The 27,417-nt window shown below is 38.6% G+C and overlaps 1 protein-coding gene across 1 annotated transcript; it reads left to right on the top strand.

Moving 5' to 3' along the window:
• Positions 1-398: 398 nt before the first annotated feature.
• gucy2ca (guanylate cyclase 2Ca) lies at positions 399-26,723 on the top strand (the record flags this gene model as incomplete). Its single annotated transcript, XM_081376552.1, has 27 exons — positions 399-594; positions 2,082-2,194; positions 2,378-2,445; positions 3,020-3,238; positions 3,324-3,442; positions 6,544-6,643; positions 6,719-6,833; positions 11,047-11,188; positions 11,338-11,420; positions 14,306-14,417; positions 14,487-14,568; positions 16,613-16,715; positions 16,856-16,921; positions 17,042-17,113; positions 18,147-18,251; positions 18,364-18,450; positions 19,396-19,528; positions 20,228-20,365; positions 20,919-21,007; positions 22,383-22,474; positions 22,549-22,707; positions 23,539-23,731; positions 24,318-24,492; positions 24,789-24,887; positions 24,968-25,062; positions 25,872-25,948; positions 26,546-26,723. The coding sequence occupies 27 exons, from the start codon at positions 399-401 to the stop codon at positions 26,721-26,723; spliced, it is 3,210 nt and encodes a 1,069-aa protein (XP_081232678.1).
• Positions 26,724-27,417: the final 694 nt, after the last annotated feature.

Below are 27,417 nucleotides of genomic sequence, written 5' to 3'. Positions count from 1 at the left end.
GAGGGTTGAAGTATATTTGGGATTTTTTCTGAGATGTTAGTATTGAATTCAAAGTAGGCAGCAGCTGATGGACCTTCTTGAAGTTCATTGGTCAGTAGACGTCATCTCTCATCACACATAAAGCAGAAACTAGATCGATGAAGGTTTTTCCCTCAGACCAGGTTGTTCATTAACGCGCAGAGACACACCTGAGCGCGCATTTCCTCTTTAGGTTCCTGTAAAATCACAAATGCAGAAAAGTCTCTCTGTAGTCAGTGTATGATGTCTTTTCAGAGACATCATGTGGACCATGTTGTTGTTGTTGCTGAACGGACCTTTCTGATGGGATTAATCAGGAATTACGGGCTTGAGGAATGACAGGCATCTTTTGAAGGACACTGGCACTCACTGCGGACGGGATGTTGGGTTTGTTCTGGTTCTGGTTCGGCTCTGTGCTCTGCGTCTCTGGGTTTGACGTGTTGAGCTGCAGAAACTCCTCCGTCACGTTAAACGTGGTTCTGCTGGAGGATGAAGATTCGCCCTGGAGCCTGAAGTTCGTGAAGGACGTGGTGGAAATGGCTGTCGAAGCGGAGAACAAACAAAACCAGGACACAGGTGAGGCAGCCGTACATTCAAAGAATGTTAAGTTCAGAAAAATTACAAGTAAATGACAAGTGATTAATCAATTTATTACATTTTCCATTTGATAAAGAATAGAATAGAGGACAGAGGCAATAACACATCAAACTATACTTCAGGATAGTAAGTGAAACTAGTGGTAGAAAACATTTATTACACAAGATCATTGATATATGAGGTCTTGAAAACATCAAGTGTTACAGTAGATCAGGTTTTGGCTCGGTTAATCTACGTTACTGGGTAAGTTGAACCAATACTGGTTAAAGTAAACTGGATAAGTAGAACAAACTGAAACAATAGGCAACATAATGCATCTGCTCTGAATAATGAACATGCTTTACCTAAGTCTAGCATCAAAACATGGAAGCGCTTTATTTTACAGTCCTGTTCCGCATGTACTTATTATATTAATTACAATAACTGGGTAATAACTAGGTACTAACCTTGAACCTACCCCTAAACCTAACCTAAACCCATGTAGTTACCTTATATTACCAGTAATTTCTTGGGTAAGTTCACTGTAAGTACACGTACTGTAAAATAAAGTGTAACCTAAAACATTGCCTTTATTCTAAACTATAATATTTTCAAAACTTTAAATGATTGAATTGGACAATATCAGCTTTGATATGACCAATACTTCTGATACCGACTTCATGAAACTGATGCTGATGATTAAAATAATGTTAATATTTGCTAATATTAATATTATTTCATATTTTTGTCAATATGATAACTTATATAAAGGGTATATTCAGTTTCTCCCAACCTACACCTTTAAAAATAAAGGTTTCAAAATGAGTTTTTCCACAGCAATACCAAAAAAGAACCATTTAGACCATTTAGAACCATTTTAGTGAACCAGTTCTTAAAAAGAACAAATTTTCTCTCCTGTTTGGAATGGAAAAGTTCCATGGATGTTCTTAATGGAACCATCAATGCCAATAAAGAACCTTTATTTTTAAGAGTGATTATAGTTTCAGAACTTTAAATTGACAATATCAAACCTTGATATGACCTGCTTCCAAAACCGACCTCATAAAACTAATGCCGATGATTAAAATTGCTAATATTTGTCGATATAATAACTTATGGGGTATATTTAGTTAAGAATAATTTGACAGCTTCTCCAAATCTACACAAAAAACAAAACCACAACCTTTTAGTGAACCTTTTAGTTTTTTCTTAGTGTAAAGAACATTTTAATAATCCTTTTGTGCAGTGGAAAAGTTCCATGGATGTTCTTAATGGAACCCATCAATGCCAATAAAGAACATTTATTTTTAAGAGTGCAATAGTTGAGTGCCCAGTAAAAAAAAATACAGTCTTTTTAAAGGCCCCGTTAACAGAGGCATGAAGTCATTCAGAATGAGACGAAAACAAACACCAGAGTCGGGTTGAGCTGATGTTGAATAAGTTAACGACGAGTAAAGTTAACAATGGTTGTGATTTTGTTCTGGTAGGCCTGGACTTCCAGATCAAGGTTCAGTTCAGCGGATTCAACACGACACATTACCGGCGCAGGGGTTGTGGCAGCAGTACGTGTGAAGCCGTGGAGATCCTCAAATCCCTGCATGTGAGTTCTGCTTCGCTGCTGTCTGCTCGGAGGACGTTTGAAGGGCGTTCAGGGTTGTTAACCCCGTCTGTCCTCGGGCACGCTGAAACATTATGGTGGAGATTTAAACCAGTGTGGATGAAACCCTGCAGCGCTGAGAAGCGGTTAAATGTAACGCTGTTTCCCGTTTGTTTTGTCCGTTAGAACACCAGTGAACTTGGATGTGTGATGTTGGGTCCGTCTTGCACTTACGCCACTTTTCAGCTGGTTGAGTAAGTTTAACTCAAACTGGATTTATCAATGACTGATTTGTAACTGTTATCCCCAATATTATATAGCCTAGAGTAAGTGATTACAGTCTTGAGAAGTAGGCTAGCAGTATTTTTACTTAATAAAGGCTGGTTGCTACCAAGAAATATAACCATGTTTTAAGAGTTTAGTGGTTAACTTCAAGAGAATAGCGAGTCCACACCACCATAACGATTAAGACACAGAGGAAACACATTGATGGAATCAATTTCAGAGCGATTTTGTACAGCTGATATACAATAAAAACACTGACGGCCCATCACAATCCATCCGTCATTAAAGCACGCATTGCATTCAGCGCATGCTTTAATATCTGATGGGTTAAACAGAACATTATTACATCTGTCAGTGAAGACACTAATCATCATTATAGTTCTTGGTGTGAATGTGTCTTAACCCAAAACTACTTTAAATGTAACTTTTCTATATATTGAACTGTATATTAAACACTTAACAGAGTGAAATCCATCAGATTTTCTGAATAAGTTTATAAGTATTAAGTCTTGGCACCAAATGAATGAACCGTCTGTCTGTCAGTCAGAATGTGGGTCTGACGCTGACTATCCCCATCATCTCCGCTGGGAGTTTCGGTCTTTCCTGCGACTACAAGGAGAAACTCACCCGGCTGCTTCCTCCGGCACGCAAAATCTCTCAATTCTTTGTCCACTTCTGGGACAAGTATGTCCCCAACGTGAAACCAAAGTGGAAAACAGCGTACATCTATAAAAAACCCAACAACACAGAGGAATGCTTCTGGTATGCTCAATAACACACATAAATGATGACACACACACACACACACACACACACTGAGATGTCCATCTGTCTGTCCGTCCGTCAGGTACATCAATGCTCTGGAGGCTGGATCCGCTTTCTTCGCCTCCAACGTATCCAGAGAAATGCTGTGGACTCCAGAGGAACTGGACGGCAAACTGAAAGCTAAAGACCGACACAGCAACAGTGAGTTAACATCACATGACCTGTCTGTCTGTCTGTCTGTCTGTCTATCACCCACTAACCCATCCATCCATCCATCCATTCATCTACCCACCTATCTATCTGCTTACCCATCTATCTATTTACTAGTGTTGGGTCCGAGTCCACCTTTGTTGAGTCCGAGTTGAGTCCAAGTCCAAAGAGGGCCGAGTCGGACTTGAGTCTGAGTCCTTAACATCCGGGTCCGAGTCGAGTCCGGCTGAGTCCACAAAGCATTATGATTGGTCAGATCGTCTGTCAATCAAATTCCGGTGAAAGGTCTCAACACTGAGCTCTTAAATTAATATTTTAACCCTTACAAAATGATTGCAATGTATAGTTACAGTCATACGTTTACCTACTGTACATCTTTCAGAATCTGCAAGGTAATGCTCAAGAATGCAACACGGTGCATTTAAGAGCCAGGGGGGAACTTTTGAGCAACATGATGGTGATGTTTAAATTGTTCTTATTTTGTTTTGCATGCTAATATCTTATTTAGCATCTGAAGGGCTAAATTAATTAATGCATTTTTTAAACAAAATAAGAACAATTTACACCAATGATCCAGTTCAAAAGTTTACACCCCCTGGCTCTTAGCGAATGCTTCCTTGAGCAACACTGAATGTTTGCAGCGTTTGCAGTAGTTGTGTATGAGTCCCTCAGTTGTCTCCAGTGTGAAAAGATGGATCTCACAATCATAGTCACTGATAGTAAGGAGTCAAATATGCAGAAGATGCTGGAAAATCAAAGAATGTGCAGGAGCTGGAGGATTTTTCTGAAGACCATTGGGCAAGGGACTCATGAACAACCATTACAAAAAATAAATAAATAAGTAATACAAGTAAAACAGTAATACAAGCCTGTGTAAATAGTCTTGTATTTTGTCTTGTGGACTAGATTATTAAACATCTGTTATGTGAAAAAGCTTTTTCAGCTAAATAGAAACAATGTTTTTATGATCCTTCTTATTAAAAACGAAATAAAAATAAAAAATTTGAGATTCTGCAAGGTGTATATAAACGTATAACTAAAGTGTAAATGTAACAAAAATCTTAACATTATCAGACACCAAAATGTTGCTATGGTTATCACGTTCTCATGTTGCTATGGTTACTATGTCAATCATGGCAATTTCATGACTCACAGGACTCAAATTTAGCGGATTCACTCCCACATTTAAATGCAGTTATCACTCTTTATAATTTACAGTGTGAAAGTAACCACTGGTCCTCTAGAAGCATGAAAAACAAAACTATTATTTAGATCGTCAATAGCGCTCCCTAGCCACAGTATTGAATTTTTCTCCACTAGGGGTCGCTATCCTCTGTACAATAACAAAGGCGTAGTTTGATGACGCAACACATGCTAAGAATTATGGATCTTGTCGTCAACCTCAAGCCGACCGATCTAATAATGTTTATGGATGACTGAATACATCGATGCTTTTATCATGACTATATGAAGCAGTTCGGGATTGCTAAGAGACAGCTATCAGCTCCAAACGCGACGCGAGCTCCCGCGGATATAAAAGGAATATGGACATTTCATTCTACTGAATTACACGCAAGTGCAGAATTACAACTCACAGGTCAGTTTATTAGACAAATTAAACTTGTGAGGTAACACAGTGCTGTTTCACACTAAAATTACACTAGCACACTAAACTGCATTTGAATGTGTTGAAAAGTATGTGTTAGTTTGTCTGTATGAGACTAGCAGTAAGCTAGATCAACATTAGAATAACATACAGATCATATTCTAACATTTTATCAATGTTGAACTATATAACATTGATTAGTTTTATGTAAATGTGCTCACCTGTTTAATAAGTAAGTTACATGTAGGAGCGGTCGAAGTCTCGGACGTGGAGCTCTTGTTTATATACTGTCTATGGGAGCTCTAGGCATCTCGAAAACACCGCGCTGATATTGATTCTCTTTTTTATCCAAAGTCTGCTTGCCATGGTCCATAATGTTTGAACGAAACAACAACAGCGGCAAATAGACATTGCGAACTCCACAGTTGTCTGCGTCTGTCGCTTTGGTTAATCAGAGGGCTCTGCTCATAGCTCTGGTTACCATGGCAGTACGAGCGGAAATCATAGGCGGAAACCAGGGACAACACGGATATGACGCCAATGACTGCGACAAAACGGAAATAAAAAAAACGTCCCGTGTCTAAAAATTTAATTAAAATTTCTCCTGGTTTGAAAGTTGTTGGAAACAGTCAGGATAATGTAAGTACACAACTAAAAAAAATATATAACATAGATATAGTGATTTTTGCTAATTTTAAAGCAAAAAAGTTACATATTGTGCCTTTAAGCCATCACTTAGGCTACTTACCGCGTTCTGCACTCTCACTAAAACTCGTCATAAACACTGAAGTTATCCGCACTGTTATCCGAATCTCTTATTTACATCGCGTCTAGACTTTACTGTTTTATGAGGGGATTCGCGAAAGGATAAAGCTTGCGTTGATTCTGAACATTTTGAGCGAATTCTCTGCATGGTGACTCTAAAACGCATCTGATTGGCTACTGCGTTCATGTGCTTAACGTGTCGGTGATTGGCTACAATGCTCAACGCTGAAACAACAAAAATAGTTTTGTTTAGTTTTTTAATAATATTGTGCCCTCCAGTGCCCAGACTCGACTGTCCTCGGAACATTTTCCAAGTCTAAAATGTCCGTGTCAAGTCCGAGAACAAATTCACCCGAGTGCGTGACAAGTCCGAGATCATTCAAAATTGGACTCGAGTTCAAGTTTGAGTACCCCAACTCTACTATTTACCCATCTACCTACCCATTTATCTGTTTACCCATCTCATCTACCTACCCATCTATCTGGTTACCCATCTACCTACCCATCTATCTGTTTACCCATCTCATCTACCTACCCATCTATCTCGTTACCCATCCATCCATCCATCCATCCATCCATCCATCCATCCATCCATCCATCCATCCATCCATCCATCCATCCATCCATCCATCCATCCATCCATCCATCCAAGTACATATTTATAAACATTAATTTAGTCTCTGTTGTTAACAGCAGTATAAACATATATTTTGTTTTGCAGTTTTTGTCCTGTGTGGGACTCCAGACGACATTCTCCACATTAAGAACACCACCACCAAAAGTTCTCCAAGCACAGTCTTCGTCCTGATCGACCTGTACAAGTGAGTCTTCGATTCCCACTATCCCGTTTCAGATCACATGACTGTCACTCGCGCTGACTGTGACGTGTCTTTCAGTGAGGGTTATCACACCAACGAATCCAGCTTCGATCACATGAAGGACGTGCTGGTGGTCACCATGCACAGCTTCAGGAGCTACTCCAACCACACGGCCTGGAAGTCCAACGGAACGGTAGAGCAGTCCGTATTTCTCTCGTTCGTTCTCTTTCCGTCGAGTTTTATGTAAAGGCTTCAGGAAACAGAGAAAGCAAATGATTAACTGTGTGTGAAAATGACCAAATAGTAAAGAACAGAACAGACTGTGTGAGTAACTGTATCCCACAATGCAACGCGCTCAACGCACTTTAATGTGTCATTAGTTTACTTGGTTGCTTGAGTTGATTAAATGTACTTTTTTTTTTTTTTTTTTAAATAAAACCCCTGGAGGTTGGTGAGGGAACTATGGAAGCTTGTTTCTACCATGTAATTTATTAAAAAAAATTATCACACTGTTTTGACTTTTTTTTTTTTTTTTCAAAAATTCAGAGAAAAAATTCAATATAAAAAAATAAATAAACTTTGCAATAAAAAAATAAAAATAAACAGCTTATGAAGTCAGCTCAGAGTTTTAAAGTCAGAAATGCGTGATATAAAGTCGCAATTATCTTTAAAAAATTTTATTATATGGCGGAAACAAGCTTCCATAGGGAACTAATAATTATTAATAATAATAAGTATTAATTAATTCATTGATTTTGAAATGATAAGAATGTAAATTTACAATTGATAAATATTTTATGTTATATATATTAAAACAAAATGTCTACTATATATAAAACTACATTAATACAAATATATAACATTTCAGAAGTAGCCTACAACATATATATGTATATATATAGGGTTTACAATTTGATCAAGAGCTAACAATTCTGTAAAAATAAAAATAATTTAAAGAGGATATATATATATATTTTTAAATATAAACAATCTAAATATTACAGTTTTTCTCCATTGGTTTGGCTCATTTCTTGAAACAGAAATGACATTCTCAATACAACATGGACAAACCTCCAAACCACTTGGCAATTGTTCACAACAGAATTGAATTTCTCATTCATTTCTTAAAATTGCAAATGTCTAAGTACATGTCTCAATGTCTCAGTACATCTTTGCAAATGATTAAGTACAGGTAGCCTACATTTAGCACAACTTCCAAATGATTAGATCTTGTTGATCTAAACTGATTGTTGATTCTCAGTCTAATGGTTGTTCGCTCCAAAACGTGTCAGCATCATTTCATTGTATAAGTCATCACATGCACAATAGTCTGTTCAATTGTCAAAATTAGTCAAGAACATTATTATAACTATGTGTGTTGCCATATCTGAGAATGGTGTGGCCACTCACATCCCCATTGGCCAATACAACACACAGAAACTCCTCATCTTCTTGGACCGCCTTCATTTTGATTTGATCCCTGAAAATGAGAGAGGCCTCATAGGGCCTCACCTACCACAATATGGGACAATGTGAATTTTCACCGTGGCCTGCTCATCAGGGCCTGGTTCACTACTCATCCAAGAATGGTCATGGTGTTACTACCACCTTACTCTCCTTTCCTCAATCCTATTGAGAAGTATTTCTCTGCTTGGAGGTGGAGAGTGTATGAGCATCGGGCTCAAGATCAGAGGTCCCTGCTCCATGCAATGGACGCTGCGTGTGAGAATATTACAGGAGATCAGTGTAGGGGATGGTTGCGACATGCACGCCGTTTCTTCCCTTGTTGCATCGCAAGGGAGAATATACGCTGTGATGTGGACGAGAATCTGTGGCCAGACAGACAGCAGCTTGTGGATGAGGAGGGTGAGGACGGTGGCCAGGAGAGGGAGGGTGAGGACAGCGACCAGTGAAGAACTGTTAGTTGTGAAACTCCAGCTTTATTTACAGCACTGTAGGCTGCATATCATTTTCATTGTTTTTTGTTTGTGTGTATATATTACAGTATATTATGCTGTATACATTTTCTTTTTACTCTGATGTATGGAAGTTACTTTATGTTTGTGAATGATAATGGTTATAATTTCCTTGGAAGTATGAGTGCAATGTGTGATGTCAAACCTTGAAGGCTACTCTTACCCTAAAATCCTATTTCTTTATTTCAGTTTTATACACAACTGTATTCTGTTAGCTAGACAAAAAACAGTACAGTAACCATTGTCAATGAAGGACTGGGCTAAGATTGAAAGGTGGACATGAGGGATATTTCAATGGTCCTCTGCCATAGTGACAGTATCTAAACATTTTGACTTGCTGTGCTTACACAATGGCAAAGGGACGAAGCATTTTGAGGGCACTGACTGTTTAAATGAGAAGGAAATTTAGTTTTGACACATGAGTGAACTGTTTTGGGAGAGGTATGAACTTTTGCAGGTGAACCATGGTGTTGTGCCGAACCATCCACATTATTTTGGCAAAAGCACCAAGAGTGTTGAGAACGTCCGGTCTGTTTCAAGAAATGAGCCAAAGCAATTGAGAAGGATCTTTGCCATTTTCGTGGCACTGACTCTTTATATGGGAAAGGAATTTAGATTTGAAACATGAATGAACAGTTTTGGGAGAGATATGAGCTTTTGCAAGTGAGCTATAGTGTTGTGCTGAACTTTAAGACTGTTTTGCCAAATGATCTTAGTTTTGAGAATGTAATTTCTGTTTCAAGAAATGAGCCAAACCAATGGAGAAAAACTGTAAATGTATTCTATATTTTATTTGCTTAACTGCATGCCATTCGACCATAACCAACATGTGAATATGCAAATATTAGTGGTGGGCATAGATTAATTTTTTTAATCTAGATTAATCTCACTGTAATCTTGAAATTAATCTACATTAATCTAGATTAAAATGGCTAATTTGAATTCTGCCGAAGGCATTCAGAATATGTGTGCTACCCAAATAATGACTAAAGGGCACGTGTTTCTTAAATACAAAGTGTCATTTAAAAGAACTTGTGAAGAAATGCCAGAGATTTTTTTATTATTATTATTAAAACTAACATAATAAAGTATGATTTTTTTTTTTTTTTTACTTTGAGCAATTCTGGAGCTATAATAGACTCTTCTTATAAGCATATAAAACAAAACAGCTCCTAGGAAAAAATGAAATGTACCAGTAGCCTAATATTGTAATAGTTATAAACAAAGGTCTATTTTTAGCTCAGATTAACATTTGAGGGCAGCAATTTTATTCATAATGTCAAAATAAAACCAACGTAATGTTACTTGAAAGCATTATAGCCTACTATTCCTGCCAAACTTCCATGGTTGCAGTTAGTTTTACAGTAGTGCATGGTAAATGTTGCAGATCTGTGGACACCGGATAGTTCATTCATGGCACAATGTTAATTCCTGGCTTACGCACTGTTTGATCCGTTAATAGCAGAGAAATGCGAATGTTTCTCACTAGATCTCGCAGCAATGTTATTACTTCTGTGGCGAATTAAAATGCTTTCTTTACTGGATCTTTAGCGCTGTGTAGTAGCAGTGTCGCATGATCACGATCGGCTCGCGCTGCTTTGGTCCAAACTGATAAACAACGGTCCATCAACCACACAGTAACGAGTAGCTCAGTTTCGTTCCGCTTACATTACGTTTGCCATTTGATTTCGGACAATGTTGTGGTTGCGCCAGCGTCTCTTTTACATTATGAGCGCGCTTGCCACGCGCAACGCGCCTACATTTGAAATAACGAAATTTTGGTCGGCAGGAAAAATGGTCCAACGAACCGTTTGAAAATGCGTACCGAACACCGAACCGACTTCAGTTAGGTATACATCCGCGCTAAAATATCAAGGTGAAAGTCATCATAGCTCGCGTAGTATAGACCCAGCTCCCAACCCAACATTGAGAATAGATTAACGGCGATATTTTTTTTAGCTCCCGATAAGAGTCTCACGTTAACGCAGCACGTTAATGCCGATAACGGCCCACCACTAGCAAATATATATTTTTATTTTTTATTGTTCAAACATTAACTCAAAATTTCAGAAGTACAATAAATTTCAAGTAAATATTTTAGCTCAAATGGATTTAGATGTCAAAAAAAAAAGTATGGGAGTCTCTGGAATATTGTATACTGTTGCACAGAACATTTTTTACTCCTTAATAGTAGTCGATATGGACTACTATTAAGGAGTAAAAAATACACAAGAAAACAAGAACAAGCCGGCCGATACTGTGCAGAAAACTAGTATCTGAACACAACGTTAAAAATAGTTTGTCAAAGTTGTCAGGATGGTGACACTCCTTCTCCATGCGTGCTTTCAATGCCAATGTTACCATGAATGAATCAGTGGTTTCTTACTGGTGACGTGTCTCTCATGATGTGTCTTTCCTCCCATCCTGCAGGCACTGAATGATTATGTGGTGGGTTACCATGATGCCGTGGTTCTCTTCGGTAAAATGATGAGAGACAGTCTGCTGGAGATAAAGAAACAGGGTGAGAGCGGCGGTATCATTGAACATCCCTTCAGGAACATGACATTTGATGGTAAGAGCTGAAAAAACAACACCAGTCTGGATCAGCACTAATTGTTTATTAAGTTAATATGATGATAGATATTGATGTAATATTGATGTGTGTGTGTGTGTGTGTGTGTGTGTGTGTGTGTGTGTGTGTGTGTGTGTGTGTGTGTTCAGGTGTGGGTGGACACTATGAATTAGACGGCAGTGGAGACAGAGACTTCAATCTGTCTGTGGTTTACACATCCACCTCAAACAAGGTGAGTTTTCTGGAGTCATGAAGATAGAATAATGTATTATAAGGCTGTTTTCCTTTCAATTCAATGGCTCATACTAACACACAAAAGAGGCTCATTTGTGTCGCCACATTCTGGCGTAAACATGAAGAAATGGCCACTGAATGTGAATGTGAGCGATTCTTTTGCGTCAATAAATTCAAAAGACTAAGGATGAATCAATGCACTACCTCTTATTTTTCTTATTAGTTTTCAATGATTCACTCATGACAAACAAAAGATGCTCATTTGTGTCGCGATACACTGGCATAAATATGAAGAAATGGTGACTGATTCAAAAGACTCGTGTCACTAAGAATGAATCAATGCATTACCTATTATTATTATTATTCAGTTGGAGACACTTTCAAGTCTTTATGCACTTTTGCACTTGTTTATAGCAGCCACCCGTGACGGAACACCGAACCAAAGCAGTATTTTTTGTGGCGTTTTTCCCTCTCTTTTTTTTAACTCCTCCCTATCACCATGGACATTCCTGCTGTTGGCCGGTTATGCCTGGAGCAGAGATTAGATTAGATTAGATTAGATTAGATTAGATTAGATTAGATTAGATTAGATTAGATTAGATTAGATTAGATTAGAAAATTTAACTGATTTGCCACCATTGCACATTACAAAAAAACACAAATAGACAATTAAACATTAAAAACAACCAGAGTCAATTCCTACAAAGAATAACACAACTTCATTAAAACCCATTCTCACACCAGTCATTTTTTGGAGTTGGCGTGCCAAACTCACTATCCAGACAGCTCGCTTTGCGTGTTTTACATCTCAAACCTCAGCAAGCAGTCAAAGGCAGGCCTGTCAAGAAAGTTCCTCGTTACAACTTCGCCGCATTCGTGGAGTTAGTGCTGGTCAACAACGACTTGCCTTTCACCATCTGCCCCGTGGAGGACGACACCAGCCCCACTCCAGACTCCAACCAAGAGCCCAGTCAGCCGTCACAATGCCCGACGGAGCTACAGCAGAACTCCACCGCGGACAACGAGCCAGTGCATCAAGCCGAGCCGCACCCTGCCCTGGAGCATGAGCCCATGGACACCGCTGCTCTGAATGAATTAAACCTGGACTATTTTTTTGGGATTCCTCTGAGGAAATAATTGCCCTGAATCTCCCTTCCCCAATGGTTCTGCGCAGCCCTGTGTTTACTGTTTCCCTGCTGATTTTGCCCAGCCTTGAAACTCCTGTGTCCCCACTGGTTCGGCCCAGCCTTGAATCTCCTGTGTCCCCGCTGGTTTGGCCCAGCCTTGAATCTCCTGTGTCCCCGCTGGTTCGGCCCAACTTAGAACTTCCTGTGTTTCCAGAGTTCCCGCCCAGCCTCCTTCTCCCTCCTCCTCTACCAAAGCCATCTTGTCCATCAGCCTTTTCTCAGCTGATCTCTGTCAGTCTCCTGCAGTACAGTGTATTTACCTCGGGTCTTCCAGTCCCAGCTCCACCTCCAGCCACAGAGCCCCGGGCTCCACCCTGGTCCTCCGACCTATTGGCTCCACTTGCCTCAATGCTCCCTCAGCTCCACCTAGGCCCATCATCACACCAGTTCTACCAGGCTCCCCGTCCCCTCATCTCCACCTTGGTCAGGCGCCCCCCTGGTTCCACCAGAGGCCTCCTGGCTTCTGGCTGCACCTCTGCCCTCCATCCCTGTGACTCCACTGGGCTCTGCCTTCCCTCCTGCTACGCCATTGTCCTCGGTCCTCCGGCTCCATCACGATCTTCCGGGTCCCCGCCTCTGCCTGAGTACCAAGAGCTGTCAGTTCCACCTTGGCCCCTCCAGACCTGCATTGTCACCTTGCTATCTCTTGTGTCTCCTCCCACCTTCCCGCCACTCCCCCATGGACTGTTTACCTGCCCTGACTGTTTTTGTCCCTCTTCCATGTCCTCCTCCATAGCCCCCGCTCTACCTCCTCAGTTGGACATTGTACGGCCCACCTTTCCGGGGGGGGGGGGGGGGGCGCACTGTCAGGGTTCTGTTCTGTTCTATGTGTTTTGAGTTTGTGTTTGAATCTGTTTTCCCTGTGCCTGACATTTGACCCAGTTTCCCAGTGGATCTGATTAATGATTCTGTGTTGTCCCATTGTTCGGTGACGTCAAGGTTTGTGGTTGTTTCTCCTCGTTATTCTCCTGTATTCGTTGGACTGTTGGATTAAAGACTATTTTGTCTGCATCTTCATCTTCATGCACTTGTTTATAGCAGCCACACGTGACACCCGGTCAACGTTTAAAATTAAAAAGTTGCCAGCCACCATCAGCGTTTTTGATCCTTTTCACAAAACTTTCATGGCCCCCAAATCAACATTTTTAACAAAAAGCTGAGAAATTTTTAATTTCTACTACAACGTTCATAAGCGATAAAAGCATTGCTTATGCACGTTGTAGTTTCTTTTTGTTCTTCATTTGTGTTTTGATCAGGAGATTCATTACTATGTCATTACTATGCGTAATAGTGCCCGCTACCGTACAACAGTGAAAACACGTAAAGCCTGGAAAATCCGTTTCACATTACATCACATTACAGAAGTAAAATGGGTTTTGTGTTGTTCACCTCTATCTTTCTAGCTTTGAAAAGTGTATGCTTTCTCATTTAATAAAGAAATGTAAAATTTGCATATATATTTAAAAATAATAAATTTTATGATTGAATGATTATTGATTTAATTATATAATTTATCATAAATAAAATTCTATATATATAATTTTTCCATATGAGTTTGAGTTGATGTAAAGTTTATAATTAATCAAATCATAAAAATGTGTAAAACTACAAATTATTTAAATAAATAAAAAAATAAAAAATCAATCTTTTTTTTTTTTAAACCTCCTACTAATAAATATCTGGTGTTTGTCTTCAGTATAGGACGCTGTTTGTCTTCAACACGTCTCTGAACGCCACGGAGTTGAATCACACGAAACCTGAACTGTACTGGGACGGATCACGGCTGCCCAGTGACAAACCCGCTCACGGTAACCGGCTCGTATTAGTTTATAAAGCGTCATGTGACAGATGACATCACGCTAGCATGTGTTTCTCAGGTATGCAGATTCAGAATATCGTCATGATCGTCCTCGGGCTCAGTGTGGTGATCGCCACGGCCATCGCTTTCATCTTGTACAGGTACAATGAGAATTTTGCGACTTTTTATCTTGTATAACTCGCAATTCTGATTTTTAAAATTTTTATATATACATAAACTCACAATTAGAAAAAGGTAATTGCGATTTATTTTATCTTATAAATCTGTTTTTTTTTTTTCACTCACAATTCTGTGTTTAGCCAATAGTTTTTGTTTAACAGTCGTAAACATAATTTTCTAGTTACATTCCATGGCGGAAACTAACTTCCATAAGAATGAGAATGTAACTAGAAAATTAAACAAATCATGTTCGCGGCTGTAGCCTATAGCAAAGATTATTGCCTATTTATTTGACCGTGTCCCATCCAGACTTCCAGTTTAAAAAGGAAATACGTCACAAAAAGAGTTACAATTGTCGCCATCTTAAAATAAATCAAAGCCTATTTTAGGACTATTTAGATATTTATTTAAGATGAGATTTTTTAGTGGCAAACATTAAAGGGATAGTTCAACCAAAAATGAAAATTAGCCCATGATTTACTCACCCTGAACCCATCCTACATGTATATGAGATTCTTCTTTCAGACGAATACAATCAGAGTTATATAATAAAAAGTCCTGGCTCTTCCAACCTTTATAATGGGAGTCAATGGGTATGTTTTTGGAAGTCTGTCAGCCTATCCATCCGTGATAAAAGTGCTCCACATGGCTCATGGGAGCCAGAAGCTATTTATTTTAGTTGATCTGAGCCGTTTGGGACACTTTTATGATGGATATGATGCACTTGTATGGACTTTGTATGGACCCCATCCACTGCCATTATAAAGCTCGGAAGAGCCAGGACATTTTATAATACTTCCGATTGCATTCATCTGAAAGAAGAATGTCATATACACCTAGGATGACTGCAGGGTGAGGAAATCATGGGCTAATTTACATTTTTACAGTATATGAAGAGTTCAGATGCAAAAGCCTCTAAGTGCCATCTGAAATTTTCTTATAGAATGACCATTTTTATCAAACTTGTATATTTAAGTTCAGTAATTTCAGTTAAATGGCAATGAAAATTACCTTAATAATTGTCATTTACATTTACATTTATTCATTTAGCTGACGCTTTTATCCAAAGCGACTTACAATTGCTATATATGTCAGAGGTCGCACGCCTCTGGAGCAACTAGGGGTTAAGTGTCTTGCTCAGGGACACATTGGTGTCTCACAGTGGATTCGAACCCGGGTCTCTCACACCAAAGGCATGTGTCTTATCCATTGCGCCACACCACCCCATTTAAGTGAAATTACTGAACTTAAATATACAAGCTTGATAAAAATGGTCATTCTATAAGAAAATTTCAGATGGCACTTAGAGGCTTTTGCATCTGAACTCTTCATATGTATATATATATATATATATATATATATATATATATATATATATATATATATATATATAGAGAGAGAGAGAGAGAGAGAGAGAGAGAGAGAGAGAGAGAGAGAGAGAGAGAGCAATTATTTTTACAACAATTATGCTGATTTAAATAGAGAAAATGCATTCAATGCAGTTAATTCACTTTTTAGCATCTCATGAACCTACAAAGTAAACTAATGATTTCAATAAATAAAATCTAAATTTAATTATTTAATTTAATTTTTAAATAAATCCAATAAAATACACCTACTAAAAACAATTTTATATTTAATGTGTTGACCTGTATAAATGTCCTAATCATAAACATGAATAATATGTACAGAATGTGTGTGCAATATACTTGTTTCTAAATAAAAATCTAAATTTAAAATATAAACCACAAATATATCAAATGAATTAAAAAATACAGAATCATTATTTTTTATCACATCACAGTAACAAAATAATTTAATTGCATATTATTATAATGAAAATAATGCAAAAAATGACCCAATGCATCTTAAACAAATCTTAAACTCTGGCTGGAGTTTCTCCTGCGTGATTTATTGATAAAATCAACGAGATACTCTATCTCTCAGGAAGAAGACAACTGTGAGTTGAGTTTTTTGTTTATGTGTTTATTTATGGAGAAATGTCTCCTATGTTTGTGTTTTCAGGCAGAACAGGCGAGTGCGTATCAATCAGAAGAAATGGTCTCACATCAACCCGTCAGCCATCACGCCGCTGGAAGACAAAGAGAGAAACCACTTCAGTCTGAGAGTAAAACCATCCTTCTGTCTGTCGTTACACGTGTAGATGATCAGTCTTCCTCTGAGTGTGTGACGCTGTCTCTCTGTGTGTGTGTGTGTGTGTGTGTGTGTGTGTGTGTGTGTGTGTGTGTGTGTGTGTGTGTGTTGTAGATCGATGAGGATAAGAAGGGTGACAACAGCGTCGAGATACAACACAAAGGTCGATACGACAAAAAGGTCTGTGTGTCCCGTCACACGTCTGTGTGTGTGTGTGTGTGTGTGTGTGTGTGTGTGTGTGTGTATTGTGTGTGTTATGAATGTTTACATATGTGTGTGTGTGTGTTTGTGTTTCTGCAGCCTGTCTTTCTGAAGGAGCTGAGAAACACTGACGGAAGCTTCTCTGAGGATCAGCGAATCGAGCTCAACGCTGTAAAAACTTATTCATCTCACGAAACCTGTCAAATTCTTCATTTTAGCTTTTATGTTTTTTTTTTTATATATATATAACAATTACATACACTTTACCCCAAATTCTCAATAATGGAATGCAAAAAAAAAAAAAAATTATATATATATAAATATATATATATTTAGTATGTATTGCATGATACACATTGTTTGCAGTGATTTAATACTGATTTGAATAAAAACAAATCACTGCATTACAGTAACAAGAATCTAATTAGAATTGCACTGTAAAAATGAATACGCTATATCTAATCAATAAAATTGTGGCAACAGATTACAAGCAATATTATTAATTAAATGTAACAAATTAGAATTGAGTAATAATTAATCAAATTAATTCCTTAAAAGTTAACCATTTAAAATGAGTAAAATTTACAACAATTTTTTTAAACAATTTTTTTTTTTGCCAACATTGAAGACACCTGGTGTTAACAAGCAGAATCACTGAAGGAGAAAACCGTCATTTTAAGTCACCGTTATGGTGATCAGTGTTTGCTTTAGTTGGGCTCTTGACCCTTAAATCATTAACTTTAGATTTTATTTGGCTGCTGTACATGAGTTAGATGAACAAAGAGAAAAGGTGATCTGATGGTGTTGATTGTGTTTTAACATAATCATTATTTCACAATCATTTGACCTGATTCACTGAACTCATATAGAGCCCAATTTCTGAGTTATGTTTACTTCATTAATTATTGTTTAATTATTATTATTATTATTATTATCATTGTACTTATAGTAACAACAGTAAATTATGCATAATTACATGCAACCAACCCTCAACCTAATCCTAACCCTATGTATTTGCTTAATATTACTCAGTACTTAAATATATAATTACACTGTAACAATGACACCTTCAAATAAAGTGTAACCATTTTTTTATATATCTGTAAAATTTATTTTTTCTTTCTCTGTGAAGGTGAAATGTGTCATGAACATGTTTCTGTGAGACTGACCTGGTTATTGTGTGTTCTCTCTCTCTTTCTGTCAGCTGCTGCGTATCGATTACTATAACCTGACCAAGTTCTACGGGACGGTGAAGTTCGACTGTGGCGTGTTCGGGGTGTTTGAGTTCTGCGAGAGGGGATCGCTGCGGGTAAAAGCGCCTTACACTCATAAATCACAGGACAAACAATCCCATCATCATCATCATCATCATCATCATCATCATCATCACATGACTCTTGTGTGTGTGTTTGTTCCGTCAGTGTGTGCTGAACGATAATATCTCGTATCCCGACAAGAGCTTTATGGATCTGGAGTTCAAGATCTCCGTCATGTACGACATCGCAAAGGTGAGTGTGTGTGTGTGTGTGTGAGAGAGAGAGAGTGTTTTTCATTATGTACACACACAGTAGACGCCAGTTTTTACTGCTCGGTCTATTAAAATGTACTTGTACACTCGTTGATGGTTTTATGATGGATCACAGATGGAAACATAAACCTCCTCACGTCATGAATGACATCTGCTGTAAACACAAGTGCAGATCTGTGTGTGTGTGTGTGAGAGAGAGAGAGAGAGAGAGTGTGTGTGTAAACAAGAGTGCAGATCTGAGCTGAATGGCCTAGAAAGGTCACGCATGTCATTTCTGTTTCCAGACATACCGGTATACATGAATATATACAGAAAACTAAAAGACATTTTCATTACCTGAAATACAATAAACATGAACTAAAATATGTTTTAAGAACATATTTAAAAAATTTAACTTATTTTATTTATTTCAATAGTTTAAGAACACATTCACATGTTCATGGTAATTATCGTAAACTAACGAGAACATTTCTCTCTTTATATATATATATATATATATATACATATTAATTTTATATAAAAAAAAGTATATACATTTTTATTTTTCATTAATTTCTTTTTTCTATTCTATTCGTTAGAATTAATAAAAATGTTACCGGCCAACTAGCACTTGGCAAGTGTTAATTTTAGACCCTGTATATATACAGTATATATATATATATATATATATATATATATATATATATATATATATATATATATATATATATATATATATATATATATATATATATATATATACTATTTAGAGTACAAATCAGTGTGAGCGTCTCAAAGTTCTGTATAAGGAATCGGTATTCTAAGTTTTCAGAAATATAATAATGATTATAGGACGTATAATCAAAGTTTGGAAGCAGTCGTTATTTTTGTGCTTCTGTTTTGACCTTTGCCCTCTGCTGACATCATCATGTGTGTGTGGCATCAGGGCATGTCGTACCTGCACTCCAGTAACGTCGGCGTTCACGGCCGGCTGAAATCCACCAACTGTGTGGTGGACAATCGCATGGTGGTGAAGATCACAGACTTCGGCTGCAACACCATCCTCACACCCGGGAAAGGTCCGCCACATCACTTCCTGTTCCTCTACTGACATAATACACATGCATATAACAATATAGAGTCACATTAAAGAGCACCTATTCTGCTTTTTTCACATGTACATCTGTCTTTAGTGTGTAATGTTGCTGTTTGAGCATGAAAAAGCTCCAGTTCTTCTCTATATCAGTGTCAGTGTTTCTGAACTCCCTGAAACGCCTCCACTGTAGTTTCTTCCGGGAACGAACACGTCACAATATTCCTCATTTAAATAATTAATATGCAGAATAAAGGGGCGGGGCCTGGTTGAGTTAGTTAGTAGTGTGTTAAACTGACGGTTATGGTAATTAGGAGTGGCACATTTCCCAAACACACTCAAAGCGCTCGACCAATCACAACACACTGATCCAGCCGACCAATCAGAGCACAGTGTGTTTTTTAGAAGGAGGGGCTTCATAGAGACAGGAACTAAACAGAGCATTACTGACAGACTGGGAAGAGAGGAGCCGCAACAATTGAGAATATGAGGAAAATAGTCAACATTCAAGCAGGAAAACCTGTTCTAGTAGAGCCTGAAAACAACACCAAGACCATGTAAAAGGGCAGAATATGGGCTCTTAACATAAAGCTGCTGTTCAGACAGTTTGTGGAGTGTCAGTTTAACATTCAGAGTCTCATTGAAAACATGTCAAGAAAATAACTAGAGTGTTTCTCTGTGTCAGACCTGTGGACAGCACCGGAGCACATGCGTGTTCAGGGAATCTCTCAGAAGGGCGACGTCTACAGTTTTGCAATCATCTCGCAGGAGATCATCCTGAGGAAGAGCCCGTTTCACACCAGCTGCTGCTCCGATACGGCAGGTACAAACACACATCAGAGAGAGTTAGATTATCTCATACATGTGGAGAATAAATATTCTGCATTTAGCAGATGCTCGTGTGCAAAGCGACTTAATTTGTAGTTTGTGCGTTCCCTGGGAATCGAACCCATGATTGCCGTGTTGTTCTAGTTAAAAAAGCTTATAATAATAAGTAATAATAAGTATTTTATTTTATATATATATATATATATATATATATATATATATATATATATATATATATATATAGAGAGAGAGAGAGAGTACTTTTTTAAGTACAGAGATTTAAGTATACTTATTTTTATTAAAACATTTCAATTAGTTTATATATATAATAAACTAATAAAATTAATAAACGTTTAAACTAATAAATTGTTAAACTTAAAATCTCAGGGTGACTTCAAGAAAATATTTTAGGTCAAAGGGGTTCGGCTAATAAAAACATTTGGGAATCCCTGATCTAAAGGAATATTTGATGAGCTCGTCTGATCTAAAAAACACATCTGTTTCTCACTCTTTCTTTCTCTGTGTGCTGTTCGTCTTATTTCTTCTAGAGAAAATCTATCGCGTTCAGTGTCCGCGGGGCCCGAACGTCTTCCGACCGGATCTGAGTTTTGAGTCCGTTGGAGAAACTGAAGCAGAGGTACCCTTACCAGAGACTGTACAGTATATACTACAAAAAAAAAAAAATGGTTCACTTGTGTTACTAAGAATGGGAGAATCTGAAACACCCAAATATTGCAGCTCTAGCAAAGGAAGCCCCGCCTTCTAAATAAAACAGCCAATCGTGTCACTGCGGCTGTTGTTCGAAGCACTGGTTACTATGGCAACAGTACGTTTTTGTTCTTCACTTAGGGTAAAAAGTTTGAAAAATACCCCAACGCCATACACACTGCTTACAGCGACGTCTAGATGAATATATATTAACAAAAAATCTCAATAACAAATTAAATTAAATTAAATTAAATTAAATTAAATTCACATTTATTTGTATAGCGCTTTTCACAATACACATTGTTTCAAAGCAGCTTTACAGAAAATGCATGATCCATATTTCAATTAAGAGTGATGTGTTATCAGAGGTGACTGTCTAAGTTATGTATTTCAGAAATGTACATATACAAAATCACAGTTAGCTAAAAGTGTATTAATTTAAACACAACTAAATAAACACAAAATTACAGCGGTGAGAAAACAGCAGTTAAGAAAGCATCTGATCATTGCGATGTGGATATGTTTGTACCAGCTCTGCAATTCACATTTATTTATGTACAGCACTTTATACAATAGATTGCTTTAAAGCAGCAGCTTTACAGTATTAAATATGAAAAAAACTGTCAGTGTCTCTTTTGATTTGAATTACAAGCTCATTTTCTACTATAAAGCATATGATCATTGCGATGTAGATATGTTTGTACCAGCTCTGCAATTCAGTCACATTTATTTATATACAGCACTTCAAACAATAGATTGCTTTAAAGCAGCAGAAAAACTGAAAAAAGATTCAGTGTCGAATTCGATTAGAGATACAAGCTCATTTTCTACTATATAGCAGCTCTCCAGTATGTTCATGTTTTTACTCACGTCTGACCTCGACGGACTGAACAGAAAAGATTTTCACCTCAAAGAAGGCGGAGCCTCAGAGCCACACCCACCTATTACATCATCACCACAGACCAATGGGAGTTTAAAGGCGTTTACCAGCCGGAGCAAACTTTTTCAGAAAGTTCAATTTGGCGATTTGTTTCAAACTCCTCAAACTAACTGCCTAAGAACATTGTTTTGGCCTGATTTTGTTTGAAATGACGTCACACCAGCTTGAAGTATATCTGAGCTTGTAGGACTGCATGCACATATTGGCTGGATGGAGCTAAAAAATAAAAAAAAATAACGCTATTTGTGTGCAAGAAACAACATTTATGAAATAGTTCAAGTCAGATTTTATTGCTGATTTGAACTATGTTGTTGAAATGTGAAATATAGGTGTATTTAAATGTAAACAGCACTTATTTTTGTAGCTGTTCGTGCTGATCAAGAGCTGCTGGGAGGAGGATCCCGAGAAGCGTCCGGACTTCAAGCGGATCGAGGGCGCTCTAGGGAAGATCTTCAGGTGTGTGAGTGATGCCGCTCGCGTTTCACCCGAGTCGTGAGCACATACTGACGTGCTGGTGTGTGTTTCCACAGTAACTTTCATAACCAGGCCAACGCCAGCTACATGGACAACCTGATCCGCCGGCTGCAGATGTACTCCAGGAACCTGGAGCACCTGGTGGAGGAGAGAACGGCTCTGTACAAGGCCGAGAGAGACCGAGCCGATCAGCTCAACTTCATGCTGCTGCCGGGGTCAGACATACACACACACACTTCATGTACAGCTAACTCCCACTGCTTAGCAACACCCTTGCAACCACCCAGAAAATCCTTGCAACTGCCTAGCAACACATTAGCAATCATCCAGGATATTCTAGCAACTGCCTAGCAATCACAAAGCAATGCTATATCAAAGTCAAAGCGATGCCCTAGTAACTGCTTAGCAACACCCCAGTAACCACCCAGAACACCCTAGCAACTGCCCAGCAACCACATTCTAATGCCATATAGGAACTGCCTAGCAACATGCTAGCTTCACCACAGGACATCCTAGCAACTATGTAGCAATCACATAGCATTGTCCTAGCAATTGCCTTGTAACACCCTAGCAACCACCCATGTACACACTAGCAACTGCCTAGCAAAAAAAAGCAATGTCCTAACAACTGCCCAGCAACCTCATAGCAATGTCCTAGAAACGACCAAGAAATTACATAGAAATACCCTAGCAACCACATAGCAATGCCCTAGCAAAGTCATAGCAATGCCCTAAAAACGACCAAGAAACTATATAGAAATACCCTAGCAACCACATAGCAATGCCCTAGCAAAGTCATAGCAATGCCCTAAAAACGACCAAGAAACTATATAGAAATACCCTAGCAACCACATAGCAATGCCCTAGCAAAGTCATAGCAATGCCCTAGTAACTGCCTAGCAACCACATAGCTATGCCCTAGCAGCTACTTAGGACTCTCTAGCTAACACATAGCAGCTGGGCGAGCAGCAGAAGTGACCCTGACGTGATAAAGCGCCTGAAACCCGAGTGTGTGTGTTCTGAGCGTCAGACTGTCTCTCACACAGGCCGGTGGTGCGCTCTCTGAAGGAGACGGGTCGCGTGGAGCCCGAGCTGTACGACGAGGTCACCATCTACTTCAGCGACATCGTGGGCTTCACCACCCTCTGCCACCACAGCACGCCCATGGAGGTGGTGGACATGCTCAACGACATCTACAAGAACTTCGACAGCATCCTCGACCACCACGACGTCTACAAGGTGGTCTGAGGGAACGTCTGGCAGACAGTCAACCACTTTTAATGATTTATTATAAAAAAAAATATACAGTCAAACCCAACTTTATCCAGACACCTTCAACATTTCTCACATTATCACAGTTAATTTCGCTATAGTTTAGAAAATGGTAATAAAATATGACAAGAACTCATATCAAATCAATTGATTAGACTGTCTCACACATGAATTAGGTTGAATCAGCTGTTAAATTTAACTACACAATTAGAAAATACCAATTTAGCTCAACAAATTACCAAACAAATGCTTAATTTTGTTCAGTCTGTGGTGTAAAAAGGTCGCATCAGCAATAGTCTGCATCATTTTTGGTCCCAATTTTTTTTTAGAAATTTTACTGGTAGTCACTTTATGAAGAATTTATGGCTATAATATGTCACAGTTTACTTTATTTTGCTATCCTCACTTACATTAATGAACAATAGTGTCCTGCACCCACTAGTAAAAAAATATAAAAAATTATATCTCATTTTTGGTTTGACTGTATATTTGAATGTTTTAATAAAATAATAAAAATATGAAAGGCAGAATGTGATGAAATATTCGTGTTCAGGTGGAGACCATCGGTGACGCGTACATGGTGGCGTCCGGTCTGCCGAAACGCAACGGGAACAGACACGCGGTGGACATCTGTCTCATGGCTCTGGACATCCTGGAGTTCATGGGGACGTTCCAGCTCAGACACCTGCCGGGAATCCCACTGTGGATCCGTATCGGGATCCATTCAGGTACAGACACACCGGAAGAAGAAAACTGAGATGATGTTATTCGGGAAACTTACTGGAAATCATTCCTGCAATGTCTTGTGGCAGTGACACCTACTGGTCAAAATGCAAAAATCAGCCAAAAATCATTAAAATATCAAGTTCTGTCCATTTGGATGAGCTCAGTCATTCATCTTTCTGCTATTTTAAACCAATTTGCAAATCTTATCTTATACGTTTTGTTAAATAGGCACATGATTCTAATGCACGGTTAGTTTAATAACTAACTTACTCTTACTAGTGTGTGTGTGTGTGTGTAGGTCCATGTGCGGCAGGTGTGGTGGGTAATAAGATGCCACGTTACTGTCTGTTTGGAGATACGGTCAACACGGCGTCACGTATGGAGTCTACGGGCCTGCGTAAGACACAAACACACACATTCACATATACTCATATACAACAACACACTCTTTAGTGAAGCAGCTGATGTGTTTTCCAGCTCTGAGGATTCATGTGAGCGAGTCGACCATCCAGATCCTGCACCGAACCGACTGTCAGTTTGAGTGCGAGCGCCGAGGCGAAACACACCTGAAGGTGAGGAGAGATGTCAGGCAATCACAGGCTCTTATTTAATCTTTTAGCCAATGGAAGGCTCTCATTTCAGCTTCTGTCTAATCGCTGGCCTTTATTTCAAATTCTGTCCAATCTCAGGCTCTTATTTCATCCTCAGACCAATCACAGGCTCTTATTTCCACTCCTGTCCAATCACAGGCTCTTATTTCAGCTTTCGTCCAATCGCAGGCTCTTATTTCAGCTTCTGTTTAATCGCTGGCTTTTATTTCAGATTCTGTCCAATCACAGGCTCTTATTTCCACTCCTGTCCAATCACAGACTCTTATTTCAGCTTCCGTCCAATCACAGGCTCTTATTTCAGCTTCCGTCCAATCGCAGGCTCTTATTTCAGCTTCTGTTTAATCGCTGGCTTTTATTTCAGATTCTGTCCAATCACAGGCTCTTATTTCATCTTCAGACCAATCACAGGCTCTTATTTCATCTCCTGTCCAATCACAGGCTCTTATTTCATCTCCTGTCCAATCACAGGCTCTTATTTCAGCTTCTGTCCAATCGCAGGCTCTTATTTCAGCTTCCGTCAAATCGCAGGCTCTTATTTCATCTCCTGTCCAATCACAGGCTCTTATTTCAGGTTCCGTCCAATCGCAGGCTCTTATATCAAGTTCCAGCCAATTGTAGACTGTTCACAGTCACAGCAGAGACTCACAACATGTGTGTGTGTGTGTGTGTGTGTGTGTGTGTGTGTGTGTGTGTGTGTGTGTGTGTGTGTGTGTGTGTGTGTGTGTGTGTGTGTGTGTGTGTGTGTGTGTGTGTGTGTGTTTGTGTTTCAGGGTAAAGGGAAGGAGATGACTTACTGGTTGACTGGAGTTACCGGGCAGAAATACAAGCTGCCGACACCACCAACAGCGTAAGACCACCAACACTTTTGTCCTGTAATCATAAAATACTCCCAGAATACACCAGAAAAACATTTACACATGCAGAATGTATGATCAGAACGACATATGGCCACAATTCACAGCAACTTCAGTTGGGAGTGTGATGTTGCTTTTATACAACAGTTCAGTAAACAAGACATTGAGTTACTTACATTTCACCACTGGCTGACAGAGTGATCCACCAATCAGATTCCAGGACAGATTCCTGCTGTATAACAGGGTTTTCAAACTTGTTAATGCCAAAGACCCCCAGATATTTTGATCCCCTTGCAAGGAACCCTCTTACTTAAATGTAAACTACAAAATAATAGTCTTTTTGTAGTTAAACTGTATATTCTACCCTCTATTAGACTCATGTTATATGTATAAACCTGAAGAAAAACTTTCAAGTCACATTTATTTTTAAAGTGCCTTTCACAAAATATATTGTAGCGTTTAAAAAGATTGAACTTCATTCTATAAAGTAATTTTCTTTTCTCTCAAATTCCTGTTTTGTTTTTGAAACAACATCACTGATGCTCACACACACACGTTGAATCTTTCTGTGTGTGTCTTTTGATCCGCAGTGAGAACTTCCAGCGTCTGCAACAGGATCTGGCCGAGAGGATCGTCTCCACACTGGGAACGCGCGGGAACGAGCGGCGGAAAACACTCTCTACACGCCAGCGGCGAACACACACACACACTCACAGCAGCGACGGCCAGCCCGAATACCTGCACCTGACCGACCCAACACACCTGTAGAGAACACACACACACACACACACACACAGCAGCGACTGCCAGCCTGAATACCTGCACCTGACCGACCCCAAAACACACCTGTAGAGAACACACACACCTGAATGTATTTAACTATATGAAGTGTTGCTCATTGTGTTTCAGTGTTCATAAAAAAAAAACCTTTGATTTATTCAATCATTTAATCATTCTGAAACGGTTGATTTTAAAATGAATGATGTTTGTAATGTACAATATGACTTCATAATTGTTCCTTACTCATATCACTGTAAAAAAAAACTGTAAAATTTACAGCAACTTACTGGCAATTCTGGTTGCCAGTAAGCCTGTACATTTTACAAGAGTACTGTAAAACATAAACTACAATTATACTGTAAAATTATACAGCACACCTGTAAACAAGAGCAGCTGTGAATTTACAGTTCTTTAATGTAATCTTTACAGTAGGTTACTGTTATTAATAATGTACTGAATAAAAACCTGAGATAACTCACTTCATTTGAGGAAATTGATTGGTCAATTGCCATTAAATATTTATACTGTGAGATTATTTAATTTGAATCCACTAAGAAAAAGACTTTATGAGTTAACTAGAAACATCAATTTAACTAAATCCTACTAGTGATCATCTTTGAAGAACTTAAAAACGTCATCAATGCATCAGCAACTGCACAGTCACTGCCTTTAAATAAAGCAA

This window comes from Scardinius erythrophthalmus (genome assembly GCF_964197995.2).
Source record: "Scardinius erythrophthalmus genome assembly, chromosome: 1".
Classification (NCBI taxonomy): domain Eukaryota; kingdom Metazoa; phylum Chordata; class Actinopteri; order Cypriniformes; family Leuciscidae; genus Scardinius; species Scardinius erythrophthalmus.
This window is presented reverse-complemented; position numbering and strand designations above follow the sequence as displayed.